The sequence below is a fragment of the Pleurodeles waltl genome, chromosome 10 (genome assembly GCF_031143425.1).
Source record: "Pleurodeles waltl isolate 20211129_DDA chromosome 10, aPleWal1.hap1.20221129, whole genome shotgun sequence".
In the NCBI taxonomy this organism is placed as follows: Eukaryota; Metazoa; Chordata; class Amphibia; order Caudata; family Salamandridae; genus Pleurodeles; species Pleurodeles waltl.
This window is the reverse complement of record NC_090449.1, coordinates 576694529-576715782: the sequence shown is the minus strand read 5'-3', so window position 1 is coordinate 576715782 and position 21254 is coordinate 576694529. Positions and strand designations below refer to the sequence as shown.

At 46.3% G+C, this 21254-nt stretch overlaps 1 protein-coding gene across 2 annotated transcripts in view; it reads right to left on the bottom strand.

Moving 5' to 3' along the window:
• The window catches only part of OBSCN (obscurin, cytoskeletal calmodulin and titin-interacting RhoGEF), a 1961032-nt gene that overhangs the window by 1233988 nt on the left and 705790 nt on the right, over positions 1–21254 (bottom strand). For both annotated transcript variants that reach the window (XM_069211034.1, XM_069211033.1), the window contains one exon: positions 15–287. In XM_069211034.1, the coding sequence (XP_069067135.1) occupies positions 15–287 (273 nt within the window). The remainder of the gene's footprint in view (positions 1–14; positions 288–21254) is intronic.

Sequence of the window (21254 nt, the reverse complement as noted above, 5' to 3'; positions counted from 1 at the left end):
TCATTGCAAATTACCTCTCACTTCAAGCCGTGCCACCGAAGTACTCTGCCCCACTGTAAACTGGACATCGCCCGAGTCTTCCTGTGCCACTTTTCTAAGAGTAAGTGTATGAACTGTCCCACTGTGCACAGACATCTCATTCATTTCATTGGGCTGCAGTGGAACACCAGCCAGATACCACTGAACGTTGGTGGCCTTGGTGTGGGACACGGTGCACTCAAACACTGCATCCTCTCCCTCAGTTAAACTGACGTTTTTAAGTTGCTCCACCACAAATGGTTCAGGCTCTTTGGAAGGGAAAATAAAAACAGCGTTAAGTTACATTTCGCCTTCTTCAAAACTAAGTAGGGGCATGAAGGGAAGGTCATTTTAACTGCCCAACAAAATGATGGGTTAGGATTAACACCCAGAAAAGCACGTTTTGTAATATTTGGAAACCTCAGGAAAGTCAGAAAAATAGCTTATGCTAGTCGTCACCAGATGTTTCCTCTGGCAGCATATAATACTTTGGGGCACACTGCCCACAATAACTGGGAGTTCTGCCTTATTACCGAATCACCTCACTACTACAGCTCTGTTGTTTTTACCAAGAATGTTTTTTCTGACTTACACCTTTTCCTCTAATGAACACTGCCAGGAGAAGGCTTAAAATGACCCCCTACATTGCCTGGGAAAAAAATAATACGAAGTTTTAAGGTACCCTATATCAAAACTTAAACAGTAAAGAAATTACTAAGTTAGGATTCAAACACAACCTTAATTATTCTTATGTGCAATACCCATTACCTCACACATGACATAGCAGATGAGATCACAAATGACATTGCCAGTGTTGTCCATGAAGACATGACATGTGGCTTAATAACAGACATTAGCAATAACAGCACTTTGACTTTGTCAATTGACATCCATTACAGCACCAGTGAAGATATAGCATATGAAACCATTTTTTTGGTCCGGGTTGACTGTGCAGCTTCCACCAGACAATTATGTACGCATCATTAGAGAGGGGCTTTGGCTCCATCCACATGTTGGGAGCCAGGAATACATGTTTTGAGTGGGCAGAAGTTATGTGCCGCCACAAAAAGGTGTTTGCCCTCCACACAGATGTTTTTGTTTTGTTTATTTATCCAGCTGTTCAAGCCTGAACTTTCAGGGCACACACGATATTAAAATATTATTAATATAAACTTATAGCCCACTGTAGCGGGCTATACCGGCCATTAAAGGCCCGCTTCAGCGTAAAAGGCCCAAGATGAATGCAAACATTTATTAGAACAGTCCATTACTAGAGGGCAGAATGTTCTAATAAATAAAAAGAAGGCCTCACAGAGTCCAGGGAGACTGAAATCCCCTTGGTCTCTGTGAGGCCTTTGTTCACAGCAACTGCTGTGAATGACAACATTGGAATTTCGGAAATCCGGGCTTCTACTGACCATTAGAAACCCAGACCACTCCATTGTTTTCTGTGGTGCTCTCAACATTTGAATGTTCTAAATTGTCTTAGATAACTAGTTAATTTATGTTGTTGTTCTCTGGCAGCATTACAGGTAAAAAGAGGGCAGTCATTGACCTACTTGGATCTTTAAGTCTGGCTTGACAGTGTAACTGTCACTTGACACTTGACCTATTTAACCTACACCAAAATTATTCTACAGTTCTTTGCTTCCACACAAATACATGTATATTCCCATGCTATTTACTTGTTGACTGGCATTACTATTGCTTATATTGATATGTGGTAAAGGTGTACTCCCCCTGTACTCCTAGCTCCTATGAATAATTCACATATAAACAAGACATCCATAAATTCTTTAAATACACACACATACACACTTCCACTTCTGTTCAATGTCAGCGCACCAAACACGCATCTCATATAGATGACGCCTCAACACACACTCCGTGTACCTGCCTGTCTTAGGCACATAATCTTCATGCACGCTCTTAGCATCAACATAGGTCTGGTTATCGATATGGCTCCTATTAAAAGTCCGAAATGTCAAAATGCCAGGCCTCACATTTAGAGGGTATCTGACTTCAAGAAGTGCAACAGTTAGTTATGTGGTAGAATGCATAACATATGCTCAGGGCCCCCCTGAACAGATTTCTGGTATGTATATAACAGCAAAAGATAACTTCTTTCTGCCATACAAAGTCGTAACCTTCCCATTCACAGATGCTCCCGATAGCAGTGCACCCTCTTCAGTTCCCTGAGTAACTTCATGTTTGGTACAGCGCTCTCTATCCTCATAATGAAAATGTCACTTACCCAGTGTACATCTGTTCGTGGCATCAGTCGCTGTAGATTCGCATGTTTTGCATAGCTCGCCATCTGGTGTTGGGCCGGAGTGTTACAAGTTGTTTTTCTTCGAAGAAGTCTTTCGAGTCACGGGACCGAGTGACTCCTCCTTTTGTCTCCATTGTGCATGGGCGTCGACTCCATCTTCGATTGTTTTTCCCCCGCAGAGGGTGAGGTAGGAGTTGAATTGTAGTAATAGTGCCCATGCAATGGAGTGACTAAGTATGTACTTATTTAAGGTTGAAATGATATATATACAAATAGTTGAAGGTAACTTCCGAACTGCTACAGGCTCCCGGGGAGGCGGGTGGGCACATGCGAATCTACAGCGACTGATGCCACGAACAGATGTACACTGGGTAAGTGACATTTTCAGTTCGATGGCATCTGTCGCTGTAGATACGCATGTTTTGCATAGACTAGTAAGCAGTTATCTTTCCAAAAGCGGTGGCTCAGCCTGTAGGAGTGGAAGTAGTCTGAAACAATGTTCTTAATACGGCTTGACCTACTGTGGCTTGTTGTGCGGATAACACGTCTACACAGTAGTGCTTGGTGAATGTGTGAGGCGTAGACCATGTGGCTGCCTTACATATTTCTTGCATTGGGATGTTTCCTAGAAAGGCCATGGTAGCACCTTTCTTTCTGGTTGAGTGTGCCCTTGGTGTAATGGGCAGCTGTCGTTTAGCTTTAAGGTAGCAGATTTGGATGCATTTAACTATCCATCTGGCTATACCTTGTTTTGATATTGGGTTTCCTGCATGAGGTTTTTGAAATGCAATAAATAGTTGTTTAGTCTTTCTGATGTTCTTTGTTCTGTCAATGTAATACATTAATGCCCTTTTGACATCTAATGTATGTAGTGCCCTCTCAGCTACGGTATCTGGCTGTGGAAAGAACACTGGAAGTTCCACTGTTTGATTTAGATGGAACGGTGAAATAACCTTTGGTAAAAATTTTGGATTAGTCCTTAGGACGACCTTATTCTTGTGTAGTTGTATAAAAGGTTCTTGTATTGTAAACGCCTGAATCTCGCTTACTCTTCTTAGGGAAGTAATGGCGATGAGAAATGCAACCTTCCAGGTTAGGAACTGTATTTCGCAGGAGTGCATGGGTTCAAAAGGTGGACCCATAAGTCTAGTTAGGACAACATTTAGGTTCCATGAAGGAACAGGTTGTGTTCTTGGTGGTATAATTCTCTTAAGGCCCTCCATGAATGCTTTAATGACTGGTATCCTATATAGGGAAGTTGAATAGGTAGTCTGCAGGTATGCAGATATTGCTGCAAGGTGTATTTTAATGGAAGAGAAAGCCAGGTTAGATTTTTGTAAGTGAAGCAAGTAACCCACTACATGTTTTGGAGTCGTGTGTAATGGTTGGATTTGATTAATATGGCAGTAGCAAACAAACCTCTTCCATTTACTTGCATAGCAGTGCCTGGTGGATGGCCTTCTGGCTTGCTTTATGACTTCCATACATTCTTGGGTAAGTTGTAAGTGCCCGAATTCTAGGATTTCAGGAGCCAAATTGCTAGATTCAGCGATGCTGGATCTGGGTGTCTGATCTTTTGGTTGTGTTGTGTCAATAGATCTGGCCTGTTGGGCAATTTGATGTGGGGTACTACTGATAGGTCTAGCAGCGTTGTGTACCAGGGTTGCCTTGCCCAAGTTGGTGCTATTAATATGAGTTTGAGTTTGTTTTGACTGAGTTTGTTTACCAGATAAGGAAGGAGAGGGAGAGGAGGAAAAGCGTAAGCAAATATCCCTGACCAGTTCATCCATAGGGCATTGCCTTGGGACTGCTTGTGTGGGTATCTGGATGCGAAGTTTTGCCATTTTGCGTTCTCCTTCGTCGCAAACAAGTCTATTTGAGGTGTTCCCCAGAGTTTGAAATAGGTGTTCAGAATTTGGGGGTGAATTTCCCATTCGTGGACCTGTTGGTGATCTCGAGAGAGATTGTCTGCGAGTTGATTCTGAATCCCTGGTATAAATTGTGCTATTAGGCGAATTTGGTTGTGAATTGCCCAACGCCAATTTTTTTGTGCTAGCAGGCTTAACTGCGTGGAGTGTGTCCCCCCTTGTTTGTTTAGATAATACATTGTTGTCATGTTGTTTGTTTTGACGAGAATGTATTTGTGAACTATTATTGGTTGGAAAGCTTTTAGTGCTTGAAAAACTGCTAGAAGTTCTAGGTGATTTATATGCAGTTTTGTTTGATGTACGTTCCATTGTCCTTGTATGCTGTGTTGATCGAGGTGTGCTCCCCACCCTGTCATGGAAGCATCTGTTGTTATTACGTATTGTGGCACTGGGTCTTGGAAAGGCCGCCTTTTGTTTAAATTTATGTTGTTCCACCATAGAAGCGAGAGGTAAGTTTGGCAGTCTATTAACACCAGATCTAGAAGATGACCCTGTGCTTGTGACCACTGTGATGCTAGGCACTGTTGTAAGGGCCTCATGTGCAGTCTTGCGTTTGGGACAATGGCTATGCATGAAGACATCATGCCTAGGAGTTGTAATATCATCTTTGCTTGTATCTTTTGTGTTGGATACATGCGTTGTATGATGTTGTTGAAATTTTGGATTCTTTGGGGACTTGGAGTGGCTACTCCTTTTGTTGAGTCTATTATGGCTCCTAGGTATTGTTGTACCTTGCACGGCAGAATGTTGGATTTCGTGAAGTTGACGGTGAACCCTAGTTTGAAGAAGGTTTGTATGATCTGATTTGTGTGGTTTGAGCACTCTATTAACGAATGGGCCTTGATTAGCCAGTCGTCTAGATATGGGAACACATGTATTTGCTGCCTTCTGATGTGTGCAGCGACTACTGCTAGACATTTGGTAAAGACTCTTGGTGCGGTTGTTAATCCGAAAGGCAATACCTTGAATTGGTAATGTATTCCTTTGAATACAAACCTTAGGTATTTCCTGTGCGATGGGTGTATTGGTATATGGAAATACGCGTCTTTGAGGTCTAAAGTTGTCATGTAGTCGTGTAGTTTTAGCAATGGTAACACTTCTTGTAGTGTGACCATGTGAAAGTGGTCTGATTTGATGAATGTGTTTACTATTCTGAGGTCTAGGATTGGTCTCAGCGTTTTGTCCTTCTTTGGTATCAGAAAGTACAGTGAGTAAACTCCTGTGTTTATTTGTGTGTTTGGTACTAATTCGATTGCATTCTTCTGCAATAGTGCCTGCACTTTTATCTCCAGGAGATTGGAATGATGTTTTGTCAAATTTTGTGCTTTTGGTGGTATGTTTGGAGGGAATTGTAGAAATTCTATGCAATAACCATGTTGGATAATTGCTAGAACCCAAGTGTCTGTAGTGATTTCCTCCCATGCTTTGTAATAATGACCTATTCTTCACCCCACTGGTGTTGTGTGGAGGGGGTGAGTGACATGTGAGTCACTGCTTAGTAGTAGGGGTTTTGGGGCTTTGAAATTTTCCCCTATTCCTAGGGAATTGCCCTCCTCTATATTGTCCCCGAAAACCTCCTCTGTACTGTCCCTGGTAACTGGACGGTGTTGCCTGTGAGGTGCTGGATTGTGTGCCCTGACCCCGAAACCCCCCTCTAAAGGGTGTTTTACGTAATGTGCTGTAATTCCCTCTGCTCTGCGGGGAGTAGAGTGCGCCCATGGCTTTAGCAGTGTCCGTGTCCTTTTTGAGTTTCTCAATCGCTGTGTCCACTTCTGGACCGAACAGTTCTTTTTCGTTAAAAGACATATTGAGAACTGCTTGCTGAATCTCTGGTTTAAATCCAGACGTTCGTAGCCATGCATGCCTTCTGATAGTTACAGATGTATTAATTGTCTGTGCAGCTATATCTGCAGCGTACATGGAGGAGCGTATTTGGTTGTTTGAAATGTTCTGTCCCTCCTCAACCACTTGTTTTGCCCTCTTTTGTAGGTCCTTGGGCAGATGTTCAATGAGATGTTGCATCTCATCCCAATGGGCTCTGTCATAGCGCGCAAGTAGTGCCTGAGAGTTAGCGATGCGCCACTGGTTTGCAGCTTGTGCTGCAACTCTCTTACCAGCTGCATCGAACTTGCGGCTTTCTTTATCTGGGGGTGGTGCATCTCCAGATGTGTGGGAGTTGGCCCTTTTCCTAGCTGCTCCTACAACGACAGAGTCTGGTGGCAGCTGTGTAGTGATGAAAACCGGGTCTGTAGGAGGCGCCTTATACTTTTTTTCCACTCTTGGTGTGATTGCCCTACTTTTGACCGGCTCCTTAAAGATTTCTTTTGCGTGCCGGAGCATACCAGGGAGCATAGGCAGGCTTTGGTAGGAGCTGTGGGTGGAGGAGAGGGTGTTGAATAAAAAGTCATCCTCGACCTGTTCTGAGTGGAGGCTTACATTGTGAAATTGTGCTGCTCTAGCCACCACTTGAGAATACGCAGTGCTGTCCTCTGGTGGAGATGGCTTCGTAGGGTATGCCTCCGGGCTGTTATCTGACACTGGGGCGTCGTATAAGTCCCATGCGTCCTGATCTTGGTCACCCTGGCTCATGGTGGTGTGAGCTGGGGAATGTGATGGAGTTTGTGCTGGTGAGACGTTAATTACAGGTGGAGGAGAGGGTGGTGGAGTAACCTTTTTCACCACCTTTGTTTGTGGTGTTTGTTCAGTTTGGAACTCCAATCTTCTCTTTCTTCTAATAGGGGGAAGGGTGCTTATTTTTCCTGTCCCCTCCTGTATGAAAATACGCTTTTGCGTATGGTCTACATCAGTTGATTGTAGCTCTTCCTCAAACCTATGCTTTCGCATTTGGGAGGTTAGCGATTGCTCTTCTGTATAAGAGCCTGAAACTGGGTCGGTTGCAGTCTGTTTTGGCACCGAAACCCTGTCTGCATCTTTTTTCGGCTCCGAGGTGACTTTTTTCTTTTTCGGGGCCGAAACCTCTCGGCGTCGATCTTCGTCGGTGCCGCTGTCTCGGCGTCGACCCGTGTCGACACCGGTATCTCGGTGTCGATGCTTGTCTCCAGCACTTTCTCGGTCCCGAGAAGGCTGCGTGCCGGTGTCTTGACCGGAGTCGGACGATCTCGGCACTGTTTGGGCCTTTTTCGGTGCCGACGGTCGGTCACCAAATTTATGGGTCGAGCCATGGCCTGGTGGCAGTGGCGTCCCCTGGGCCTTGTAAATCTTCCTCTGAGTGGTTTTCGACGTCTTACTCACGGTTTGTGTATCGTCGAATCCTTCGGAGTCCGATTCGTGGATCGAAAAGGTTCCTTCCTCTTCTTGTTCCTCGAACTCTCGGTGGGCTGTCGGCGCGGACGCCATCTGAAGTCTTCTGGCTCGACGGTCTCGGAGTGTTTTTGGGGACCGGAACGCACGACAGGCCTCGCAGGTGTCTTCACTGTGCTCAGGTGACAGGCACAGGTTACAGACCAAGTGTTGGTCTGTATAGGGGTATTTATTGTGGCATTTGGGACAGAAGCGGAACGGGGTCCGTTCCATCGGCGTTCTTCTGCACGCGGTCGGGCCGACCAGGCCCCGACGGGGGATCGAAAAACTACCCCGAAGGGCACCGGAGCTCTTCGATCTTTCGACGCGGTGTTGAATCTAACTACGCCGATCCCGAACGCAACAATACCGACGAAAATCTTCAGAAATTAGCTATCTTTCCGTTCCGAAACTCGGAGCGACAGGAACACGTCCGAACCCGATGGCGGAAAAAAAACAATCGAAGATGGAGTCGACGCCCATGCACAATGGAGACAAAAGGAGGAGTCACTCGGTCCCGTGACTCGAAAGACTTCTTCGAAGAAAAACAACTTGTAACACTCCGGCCCAACACCAGATGGCGAGCTATGCAAAACATGCGTATCTACAGCGACAGATGCCATCGAACCAAACATTTTGATTATCCAAGCACAATGCAAAGTAAGGAGTACCAAAAGAAGATTTGTCTTTAGAATGCACATTTTATAGATTATAATGCATTTACATAATATATTATTCTTAAGTAAGTAGTACTTTTTAGAAGTAGTCTAAATATATGAATCTATTTAATATACAATTCATCTCTTTTATTCCAATAATATTATTTGAATTAATTTGTATTTTTTTTTTTTTTTTATTGTTTTCTTATTATAGCATCAGAATATTAATACTGCCTTACTTTTATTGTATTGCTATTTGCACTTTAATATTAATATCTTGACCCTTTACTTGTTCTTTTTAATTGGGGTTATTACTAGGTACATACCTAGCATGAGTAGTATACAAAGGAGATTCTTAATTTAAAACCCCCACAATCCAGTACACTCAGAGTGCCAATTTATGTAAATCATGTACAAGAAATGCCTCTCCAAGGACTTTAAAAACAATCAAACGGATCCACTATTCTCCAAAGGCAGAATAGGCTACACTGACCTGTTCCATTTTAGCTCACCACAGACTAATGGACGTGTTCTGATGGATACACCTACCTGTGGATTCCTCACCTAAAGAATTCTCCCCTCGCGCCAGCCTCAACGGAAATTTCTTCTAGCTCTGCACGTCGACGATGACGTCACAATGGCCCGACTCCATGCGACGCCGTATGACGTCATCCAGGCAATAAGAAGCCCTCATCGACGTGCAGACGTCAGTTCCCTTTTTTCCGTGCCTCCGAGTAACGGGTTTTTCTTCGAGGCTAACAGGGAGCTACAGTTGTGTATCTGTGGTACAATGTCGCAACCAAGAAAATCTGGTTTTAAGCCTTGTAACCCGTGCGGGGGTTGAATGTCGGTTACTGACCCCCATGAGAATTGTATCTGGTGCCTTAGTTCCGACCATGAGGTCGAGTCATGCGGTTCCTGCCAGCGCATGAACCCTAAGGCACTTAAGGACTCTCGGCGCCGTCACGACTCCCGGTGCCGATCGAGTAGAGGCCGGTCCAGGTCCAGATGAGCATCTCCATCAGCTCGGCGCCCTCCGACGTGGGAGATTAGCCCGACCGTCTCTCCTCCACCTCCTGCAACTCCGACTTAACCTGGGTTGGTATTTGAGGTAGAGCCTCTTCAGAGGCCGGCGGGTTCTCCTGAGCAGGAGTTGCCTGGCCCATCATCGACTTCTATGCCGGCGCCGGCACAGCAACAATATCCGGCTATCCCGGCGCCGGGTACGGATCCTGCGGCATTTTTGAATGCCATGTTCAACATTTTTTCCACCATGGCGCCTGGTGGAGGACATGCAGGTCCGTCGGGCCCTTTGGCATTTAATTTGGGTGTTCCGGTTTCTTATAAGCCGACAACCTTCATGCCATTTTTGTCTTCTGGAGCTGAAGCGGCGCCGATGCCCTTGACATCACCCAGGAGGCCTGTGACACCTGCTACGGCGCCGGTGGATTCGCCTCGGATCCAGTCCACAGTCAAGGTTCCTGTGGAGTAGGAGGGTCCGGCGTCGGATGGATCCGAGGCTCGGCGCCAGCGAAGATCTTCCGCGTCGACCGACGCTTTATCGACGCCGGGTCTCGAGTCTAGACTCCGGTCCAGACGTCTGGCTTTGCGCCTTCTGGAGGAAGAAGAGTATAGCAGGGTACACCTGGAAGAAGGCGAAATCTTGGAGCCTTCGGGTGATTTTCAAGGGCTGGACACTGCGAGTGGTATCGATACTTCCACTGAATGGGATTTGGCTTCCCCTGGGGAGTATACTGAGGAGGCTGCATCTTTTCATGCAGTGATAAGGAAGGCTGCAGACTTTTTAGATCTTCCTCTTCCGGCTGCTGAGGTGAAAAGGAACCTTTTGACAGAAGTGCTGCGTCCAGCTTCTGTGGCGGCGGAGCCTCTCTTACCTTTCAATGAGGCTCTCCTGGACCCCATCAAAGACATTTGGAAGAAACCTGTGTCTTCTTCAGCTGTCAACAGGGAGGTAGCACAACGCTATCGGGAAGCTCCAGGTGACCCTGTCTTCCTCTCCAAGCACCCAACTCCGGAGAGCTTAGTTGTTCAGGCTTCCTGTTCTTCCCGGTCCTCTCCTGGCTCGTTCCCCGGGACCCCTGCGGACAGGGAGTCAAAGAAAATGGACCTTGCTGCAAAGAAGGCCTTTTCATCAGGTAGTATGGCCTTGAAGTCAACCAATGCAACCTGCATTTTGGGACGTTATATTCATGCCCTTATGGAGGAAGCAAAAGGTCAACCGAACTTGTCGCAGAAAGTGTTGCAATTGCTGGCGGAGGCTCAGGCGGCGGCGACCCAGGTGATCCAGTCTGGGTTAGACACTTCTGACTCTGTGGCGAGGGCTATGGGCACATCCATAGTATCGAGACGTCAGGCTTGGCTGCGCTCATCAGGCTTTTCTACGGATGTGCAGGCGACTCTCCTGGATCTGCCTTTTGATGGTGAAAAACTCTTTGGGACAAAGGCAGATTCTGCTCTTGAACGGTTCAAAGAGAGCAGGGCCACAGCGAGGTCGTTAGGACTTCAAGTGGCTACTTCCTCGTCCTTTGGGTCGTATAGGAAGTTTAGGGTTTTTGGACGTGGCTCCTCCTTTCGTGGCAGGTTCCAGTCACCACAACAATCTGTAAGCTCCCTGCCTTACAGATCCTTCAGGGGCAGGGGCAGAGTACGAACAAGAGGAGCCCCCCAGCAGCACTCTGCCTCTTCCTCTTCCTCGGGAGGGGTGCAGCAAGGAAAGCAGCCTTAGTCCTCCACCACTCCCTGTTCACATGTCTTCGGTAGGGGGGAGACTTGCCCAATTTCTTCCAATGTGGGAGTTTATAACATCAGACTCTTGGGTCATCGACATTGTAAAGTAGGGGTACGCTCTTCCCTTTTGGGAATTCCCTCCTACCTTCCCTCCCCGCCCATCCTTCTGTTCGGAATACCATCTTCTGTTACTGCAACAGGAGGTGTTATCCCTATTGGCAAAAGGTGCAGTAGAGTTGGTTCCCGAGCAGGAGAGGGGTCATATTCAAGGTACTTCCTGATCCCCAAGAAGGATGGTCGATTACGACCAATTCTGAACTTGAGGATTTTGAATTGGTTCCTCAGGCAGGAAAAGTTCAAAATGCTGACCCTTTCACAGGTTCTTTTGGCGTTGAACAAAGGAGATTGGATGGTGTCTGTCGATTTGCAGGACGCGTATTTCCATATTCCGATCCTCAAATCGCACAGGAAGTATCTCCGGTTTGTGGTGGGATCGCACCATTATCAGTTTGCGGTCCTCCCATTTGGTCTTACTTCAGCACCTCGAGTTTTCACAAAGGTGATGGCGGTGGTAGCTGCAGAGCTCAGAAGAAGAGGGATAGCAGTGTTTCCCTATCTGGACGATTGGTTGATCAAAGCCAAGACTCCAGAGCTCGTGCGGTGTCATCGCCAGTCGACGACTCAGTTGTTGTACGACCTGGGTTTTTCAATCAATGTGCCCAAATCTCACCTGGAGCCCTCTCAAAGCTTCCTGTTTATAGGGGCAGTACTGGACACAACATTGAATCGGGCCTTTCCTCCGCCCCAGCGGGTTCAGGATTTTCAGGCGTTGATTCCGATGTTTCAAAATGGAGCGGTAGTTCCAGTCCTCAAGGTCCTTCGTCTGCTCAGTCTGTTTGCTTCTTGCATACTGCTGGTCACTTATGCACGCTGGCACATGAGGGCTCTTCAGTGGTGCGTCCGCAGGCAGTGGTTTCAGCACAAAGGGGATCTCGAAGATTCGATTACGATCACCAGAGACACTGCGGTGGATCTTCAGTGGTGGGCAGCGGTCGGCAACCTGTCGCAAGGAAGGCCGTTCTCGCTGCCTCCACCGGTGGCCACAGTGGTAACGGATGCTTTCACTCTAGGGTGGGGAGCTCATCTGGGAGACCTGGAGGTCAAAGGCCTTTGGTCTCCAGTGGAACAGAGATTTCACATCAATCTGTTGGAATTGCGGGCAGTACGTCTGGCTCTCAACGCCTTCCTCCCCTCCATTCGTGGTCAGTCAGTCCAGATTCTGACGGACAACACTACTGCAATGTGGTATATAAACAAGCAGGGAGGAGTGGGGTCGTATCTTCTCTGCAGAGAAGCTCTTCGACTCTGGTCCTGGCTTCAGGACCACAAGATTTGCTTGTTAGCACATCATTTGTCCGGAGCTCTGAACGTGCGTGCGGACGTTCTCAGTCAACGCAGCTCGGTCGACCACGAGTGGTGTCTTCATCCAGATCTGGTTCTTTACATCTTCCAGATGTGGTGGTATCCGCAGATAGATCTGTTTGCTACTCAGGAAAATGCGCAGTGCCCGTTATTTTGCAGCCTCCAGTATCCGGTGCAAGGAACTTTGGGGGACGCGTTTCAGATGTCCTGGAAGGGTCAGTTGCTTTACGCGTTTCCTCCCATACCCCTGATTCCTCGAGTTCTAAGGAAGATCCGCCAAGACCGAGCCCAGGTCATCTTGATAGCTCCGGATTGGCCAAGAAGGGTGTAGTACACAGACCTTCTCCAACTCTCTCTGTGCCCTCCGCTCCGTCTCCCTTACAGGGTGGACCTCCTCTCGCAGTCGCAGGGGCAGATTCTACACCCCCACCTCCAGAACCTGCACCTTCATGCCTGTAGATTGAACGAGGCAATCTGAGTGCTTTTTCTCTCCCACCGGAGGTGGTGGATGTTATTTTATCGGCCAGGCGACACTCCACCAAATTGATCTATGCAAGTCGTTGGGCTAAATTTGTATGTTGGTGTGGAGAGAACAGAATTGATCCCTTAAAGGCTCACTTTTCTGACATATTGTCATTTGCTCTTTCCCTGGCGCAGAAGGGTTGTGCAGTTGCCACAGTTAAGGGTTATTTATCTGCACTGTCTGCTTTTCTGTGCCTCCCTGATCAACCTTCCTTGTTTAAGTCTCCTATTGTTTTGAGGTTTGTTAAGGGGCTCACTAATAAGTTTCCGCCCTCACCATTTGTTATGCATCAGTGGGACCTTAATTTAGTATTAGCATTTCTAATGGGATTGCCATTTGAACCAATGCATTCCTGTGCTTTGCGTTTGCTGGTTCTCAAGACTGTATTCCTGGTAGCCATAACATTGGCCAGAAGGGTCAGTGAGCTTCAGGCTCTCAGCGTAGAGTCTCCATACCTTTCCTTCCTTAGAGACAAAGTGGTGTTAAGGACTAAGGTGGCTTTCCTCCTGAAGGTTGTTACACCCTTTCACTTGGGGCAGTCTATTACTCTCTCTTCCTTTTACCCTCCGCCTCATCCATCCAAGGAGGAAGAGAGGCTCCACCGACTGGATCCACGAAGAGCATTGAGCTTCTATGTCGACAGGACGAAGGAGTTCAGGCAGGATGATCAGCTCTTCGTTGGATACGTGGGGAAGAGGAAAGGTAGAGCAGTCCACAAGAGAACGCTATCCAGGTGGGTCATTCTCTGTATCAAGCTTTGTTATTCCTTGGCGAAGAAAGAACCACCTGTGGGGCTTAGTGCTCATTCCACCAGAGCTAAGGCTGCCTCTTCGGCTTTAGCTAGGGGTGTTCCTGTGGTTGACATCTGCAGGGCGGCGACTTGGGCATCCCTCCATACTTTTGTCAAACATTATTGTTTGGATTCTGAGGTTAGGAGGGATGGCCTTTTTACTCGCTCGGTGCTGCAGGATTTCTTGGTTTGACCATTCGGTCACCCACCTCCAGAGGTAGTACTGCTTTGGGACTCTATTCTTTAGGACAGGAATCCACAGGTAGGTGTATCCATCAGAAGAATTAGGGCCTCATTACAACATTGGCGGGTGGCTACCGCCGTCCGCCAAGCTGGAACCGCTGTGCAGCCACCAATGCGGCCGCACTCCCGCGTGCCCATTTGGACATCCCCCCCGGCCCAGCGGGGATGTGGGCCGCAACATGGGAGCCGGCTCCAAATGGAGCCGGCGGTGTTGCGGCCGTGCGACGGGTGCAGTTGCACCCGTCACGCTTTTCACTGTCTGCACAGCAGACAGTGAAAAGCTGCATGGGGCCCTGTCAGGGGGCCCCTGCACTGCCCATGCCAGTGGCATGGGCAGTGCAGGGGACCCCATGGGCCCCACGACGCCCTGTACCGCCAGCCTTTTCCTGGCGGTTCAGACCGCCAGAAAAAGGCTGGCGGTCGGGGACTCGTAATCCCCTGGGCAGCGCTGCAAGCAGCACTGCCCTGGCGGATTACAACCACCGGGGCCATTGTGGCGGAAAACCGCTGGCCCCGGTGGTGCGACCGCGGCGCTACCGCAGCGGTCAAAATACGCCGGGAGGCACCGCCAGCCTGTTGGCGGTGCTCCCGTCGTTTTGGCCCTGGCGTTGTAATACCGCCAGGGTCATAATGACCACCTAAGTTACTTACCTTCGGTAACGCTTTTTATGGTGGATACAATAACTACCTGTGGATTCCTCACGGTAATAAAGTCAAAATGCAACACAAATCCCAAACTGAATTAAGAAAAATACAGTACAATGTAATAAACTAATGACACAAAAATAAAGAACAATCTAATAAGGGAAACAGGAGAGTTGAATTTTTAGAGAAGTAGGAATAGTGCCAAGAAGCATAAAGTGCCAATGGTCATGGTAGACCAGAATTTCAGAGCAATTTGATGCTGACCCAGTGGAATGCAGGTTGGATGCACCAACTATGTTCATTTTGGTCAAAGATTTTACCTTCTGACTTTAACCTTTAAAACTCAATCCACCACCGAGTACACTTCTAAATCCTTCAAGTCCTCAGGGGATGCACTTAAAGACTTGCAAGGTGTCAAGCAAGGGCCAAACAGCAGGGTCCTAAGCCAGATCCAATTCCCACTGGTCAGCTGGGTATTTGCAAAAAAGGCCATATTGTAGCATGTTCTGTCCCTGTAGCTTTAGCAGGAGTTCAGCTTTATGACCCTTGGAGTGCACTTTTTTGTCCAGGGAGCCGTCTAGCCTTCCAGGGCTAGTCTTAGGTGACAGGCAGCAGGTTCAGTCCTCTTCTGGTTTTGGCCAGGTCCAGGAGTGTCCTGAAGTGGGAGTCTTCATTTGCCACACTTATGCCTGGCATGAGCTAGTGTGTGTGAATGACTTCTTGGCACCCCCTTACCAATGGGATAAAAGTTCCCATGGCCAACCCTTCCCACTTTGACCATTTTCAAGATGGCAGAAGTCTTCGGGCACACTAAACTGGGTTGTGAGTGCTGGGGGTGTATGTGTGTGGAGACTGTACTACAGTAATCCTTGTGTCATTTCACATATAACACTAAAATCCAGTTTAGAGCAGTCACTGTAGCCCCAATAAACAGAGAGACAGAGTGTGTTAGAACAAAGCAAGGTTTTCCAGCAACTGAACACTGGATACAGAAGAACTGTTTTCCTATCCTTTTCTAGATACTTGAAGTGCGCCTAGTATGTTATATGTAAAACCCCAACTGATCTGTCAAGTTGGATTATACTGTAATGTCAAAAAGAGGCCCAATGTGATTGGAATCTAGCTGGTTGGGAGGACAAAGGAAGGGCTGTGCCAAGGTTTTAGTTAATGTTTGCCTGTGAAAGGTGAGGCCTCTTTGAAGTGCAGCTCAAGTGTTATAGGTAAAACCCCAGCAGACCTGTCAAGCTGGATTTGAATTTCAAGCAGGATTTGACACAGTATTGTCAGAAAGGATGCTCACAGACATTCCCTGTCTGGTTCAGATGGCCTATCTCTACCCATTCATGTCAGTCGATTATTTGCTCCTGGGACCCATTCACACCTGTCCAAATGCTGAAGTGGGACAGCAACTGCAAAGGGCCTACGGAGACTTCACAGAGGAAAATGTTACTTTCTAAAAGTACATAATCCTTAATACTTATCACAAATCTGGCTTCTCTATTAAAAATAGTTGTTTAATATTTTGTCTAGCTGTTTCCTAGGCAAAATTGGCGCTATTTTGTGCAATAATGTAACCTAGTGTTTTCGTATGAACATCCAGCCTTTTTTACTGTAAGGACATATTTAACATGAAATTCCTACATGTGCTTCTTGTAAATACCATGAACCCTGCATTATGGGCAATCAGGCCTACATAGGGGTGCAGTGGCCTATAAATATTTAAACGTAAAGTTTCAAACTGTCAAAATTATTATTTTGACAGGTCAAAGTTGTAGTGCAACATTACAATAGCCAGGCTAGAAATTATATGCCTGCAGTCATGTTTGCACTGTCACTGTAGTAGCTGACACAATAGATGCTGCATTTCACTAGTGATGTTTAAATTACAGGTCCTGGTTACCCTTTGTACCTCATACAAGGGACTTACAGGTAAGTAAAAAAAAAAAAAAAAACTATGTGTATATTAATTTCATTAGGTGTAAATGGAGATCACAGGCACTTTACTACTGGTTAGCAAGAAGTACACAAAGTTTTACAGCCTGCAAAACAGTTGAGGCAATAACCTGTGTGTACACCATGCAAATCATGGTCAATGCCTAAAACACCCTACACCTTTACATATTTACTTGACACACAAAATACTTCAACTGTAAGCGTATTCTTACTGGCCAGCACAAGAACACAACATAAACGTGCTACCATCACCCATAAACCTTTGTTTTGTAACATCCACTAATAAGACAGACTAGTTACTCCATCATTAACCAACACATCCAGGCTAAAATGTACTCCCCGAACCTTGAGAAAGTCTCTTGAGATGAAAGATTTGTTTGCTGTATTCAACTGACTGATTGACATTTCATACCCAACGCTGGCTTATTTGAACAACAATAAATAAATCTAGCATACAACCTCGTAATGGAATTAATTATATTCTAGTATTACTTTACTGATGTGTTACCATTTATTTAATGTATGTTCATGAATGACTGCTCGTCCAGTCACTTGTGTTAGATAGCAGAATGGCTGTTTGGTTAATTCCCATAGGAGTTTTGACCACGAATACAGCCGAACCACTGGACAGAAATACACCAAATTTGACAGAAAGTTAGCTTTCAGTACATAGATTGTACTTTTGGTTATTTGTTAAGTGAGAAAACAGGGCTGACTGCAGAGACCCCCTAACTTTTTGCCCTCATTTTTCACTTTTTGCTGTTTTTTTCCTGACTCTGATGGGGCCCTGGGTACTGCTAACCAGCCCCAGGGCCTGTGCTCTGTATAAAATAAGTATGCAAATTAGGCTAATTATAATTGGCTATGTCAACCTACCTATAAGTATCAAGTATATGGTAGGGTATGTAGGTTTAGGGGCCCCAGCATAGGTAGTGCACCCATAGGTGCACTGCTGAGGTGCCCAGGGTCATTTTAAAGGCAGTTCTGCCTTGCTGGCTGCTTTTAAATTAAAGTTAAATGCAAATTCGACTTCAGAATTAAAGGTACTTCCAAAGTCTGAAACTACCTTATTTTTAGATATGTCACCCCCAAGGTGTGCCCTATGTGTCCCTACGGTTGGGTGCCATGTAACTATAAGCAGGGACCTTATAAAGATAGTTTTATAAGCCCTGGTAAGGTAAAACAGCCACATTTGTTTTCCCTCACTGTAGTGAATGGCCTCCATAGGCTAAAATGAGGACACTTTATTTTGATTAACAAAGTCCCCTTAAGTGTCAGATACCTTGAGTTTGGTCTCAAATTAATTGTTATAATACATCCCACAATTTACCATTGTTGGATTTAATATAACTAGTTCAGGTGCAGAGTTTTAAACTCTACCTAAAAAGCTGCTATCTTCAGCTCTGTTGTGCCCTTCTCTGATTGGCCAGCCCCTGGCAGCCTGGCCAGGCTGCCTTGATGAGGTGTGAAGTGGCCTGGGCTAAAGACAAAGGATGTGCCTCGGGGAGTAGAACTACCTCAGCAGATAGGGAAGCAGGAAGGGGGAGGACTGCCAACCTAGTCTTCAAAGGCAGGGAAGGACATTTGGAGCAACCCAGCACCTCCCTCAAATCCTGCAACCCCAGACAATAAGGTGACCTCTTGATAAGATTAGGAGAGGACAGGAGAGGGGTGTGTTTAAGATTTTATCCGCACCAGTGGGTGGCCTCAGCCAGATGAAACCTCCATAAATCATTTTCAGCCATGATGGATTTTTGAAGAATGTTGCTTCCTGGTATTGATTTTTGCCACACTTCCCAGTAAGTGGTCATCACAGGGGGAAGGGACATGCATTTGATTGGAGAACCAGGACCCCCCTGTTTTTTTCACCCAGGAGCAAGGAAAAATATGGCGGAGCTGCTTCCACACCTCAGATCCCTACCAGATTCCTACAAGAATGAACATCAGGAGAAGGACTGTCCCGCTGGACCCCTGACCTGCACCTGGACACTGCATTCTGAAGGACTGCACCAGCTGCACACTTGGTCTTGGACTTTGCCTGGCTTCACCTGGTTCAAGGAGGGACTCCCTGTTTGCTACAGGTGAAAAATTGCTAACCAGAATCCCCTTCCTCAGATCCTGAAGAAACTGACCAGCTGACCAATGTCCAGAGGCCGTTTTGGAGTTTGAGCCAGGTGCATTCTGGGAGTTGTAGTCCACACCCTCAAGGAGCAACTAAGTGCTTCTGGAACCTTGGGGTGAGCTGTGGACTCCAAAAGAACCTTAAAAGACCGTCTGGAAGAAGATCCAGAAGTTTAGAGAAGATTGGAGAACATTTTGGAAAAAGCTCCATAGAGGGACCAACCCGCCGCAGCAGCTCTAGCCGGCTTGCCTCAACCGCAACCCGGCCTGACTTGCAGGTTTGTCCTGCTGAAGAAAATCTTCAATAAAACGACTAAGTCCAAAGGTAAACTTTTGACCGAGGCCTCCTGCTTGCTGAAGCCAAGCAGGGCTCCATCATAGTTGCGACCAGATGACCAAATTGGTGCTTTTCATTTCTATGCGCTAGAAAACAGCAATTCTTTAAAAAATCATAGCTCCGGTTCCCCTTATCCGATTTTATTCGTTTTGGTGTCATTGTAAAGATAAAAATATATTCTATTCCAATTAATTGGTGTTAGACTTTTATTGTGTTTTATGTTTTACTTATTTACTGTTGGGATTTTTAAATGCTTTACACACTTGTCTCCTAAGTTAAGCGTTGTCGCTCGTTGCCAAGCTACCAAGGGTTGAGCTGGGTTTAATTTATTGAGATCTAACTGTACCTAAGTGGAGATTGATGGCCTATTGCTAAGTGTAGGTACATACCTGCCCTTACCAGTAATCCACTTTCCAACAAAAAAAATCCATTCAGTAGCTGTGAGAAATTAAAGGAAATCCAAAGTTGTATATCTGTGGTCGCGACGACTTCACAAATAATAATAAAAATAATGAGCTTGTGTAGAGATCTGCAAAGCTCTGATTGGCTGTCAACACTTAAACCATAAAGTGTTGGCAGCCATCTTGGGACTTGGCTTCAGCTGATTCCCACAAAAAAAATGTGAAAAAAATGAAAAGGGGCCAGGGTATGGACACCCTGAACCCTTAGATCTGGTACAAGGGTGCCAGAGGGACCCCGCCAGGGCAAAAAAACATTTAAAAAATAATAATTTGCTGCAAATTCGCAGCAAATTTGGGGCAAAAAAGAAAGGGGCAAAAAAGAAAGAAAAACAAGCACAGGATTCAGTGCTTGTTTTGGAAAAAGCCCCTGGGTGGGTCAGACCCGAGGCATGTTGAAATAAAGGAGGGGGGTTTATGGGGCCCCCCTACTAGGACATTTTTATGGCTGGGGATCCATACCTTCCTGGGGCTTAAATTACATAGAATGTGGGGTAGTGGCGCAGCACCCCATAGCCCCAGAGATTGCCACCTTCGTGAGGCTTTGATCAAAATGAATGTTCCCCTTCCCCTGGGCTGAATTAAAATAATGAAGGGGGTCCTCCAGGTCCAGGGAACACCAACTCCCTGGGACTACTTCATGTTGGGTGGGGCAGCGCAGCCCCCCTCGTGGAGCCAGTGATGGCCCTGGGGACCACAAACCCCCAGGGCTGGCTCCTGGAATGTCCTGGGGTGCTCACCCCAGGGACATAGCTGTTTGCTCTAACGTGGTGGGAGCTTTGACCGTTTCTGTCAAGTCAGAGCAAACACTCCGTGTTCTGCTAGTGGGAGCTGTCAAACAGCTCCTGATTGCAGAAAGTGGAGTTTTGTTTGCCTGTATGCAATGTTTGTGCAGGGAAACAGATGAAAACATTGCCCCGGCAATTTAAAGCAGCTTTCTGCTTGTGGGAGCTATGCCGCCTCCTGGAGGACACGGGAGCCGGCTAAGACCACGGGGACCTTGATGCTCCCCCTGCAATCATATCACTCTATCTCTCTCTTCCATCCCATAATGTAAAGAGAGAGAGAGAGAGACAGAGAGAGAGAGAGAGAGAGGGAGAGAGAGAGAGAGAGAGAGAGAGAGAGAGAGTGATCGCTATTGCATTGGTCACTCCATGCAATTACTTAAAAGTATCAAACTATCAAGATGTGTGGTGCAAATATTATACTTACATTTTGATGGATAGCAGACCAGGGTCACTTCTGACCTAGTGGTAAAGCTCTTGTACTGTAGGGAGGTTCCAATTCTAGTATCTCATGACAGTGTGTCTTTTTATTTTCTAGCGTTCTGACTGTTAAACATACCTAGTGAAGGAACATTGAAGTATTTTTCCCCTCAAAATCTGTGGGTTGAATGTCATAGCTAAGTCTGTACAATGCACAGTAAGGACTCACCTCCAGCATAGTGGTTACGGTCTCAGAAATACACGCTAAATGTTAAGGGTTCTAGTCTAGGTGAGTCTGCGGTCATTTCCTGCTTTAGTTTATTTTCAAGTATAAATACTTGTTATATCATCCTGAAAGGTGATCTCATTCTTTTAATTGCAAAAACATTTTTCTTTTCAATTTGTCCAGAAATATCTCATTCTAAGTATATCATTCATCAAAGCGAAAAAACTCTATCTCTCTGTGTCTCTCTCAATTTCTCTCTGTGAAATCTTTCTCTAAATCACTTACTTTCTCTCTCTCAGGGTTGGGTGGTTGGCCACAGGGCATGGCTGCAGGCAAGGGCGTGTGTGGCGGTGGTTGGATTAACGTATAGTAACAAAAATTACTTTATGTTAAAAAAAATAGACAT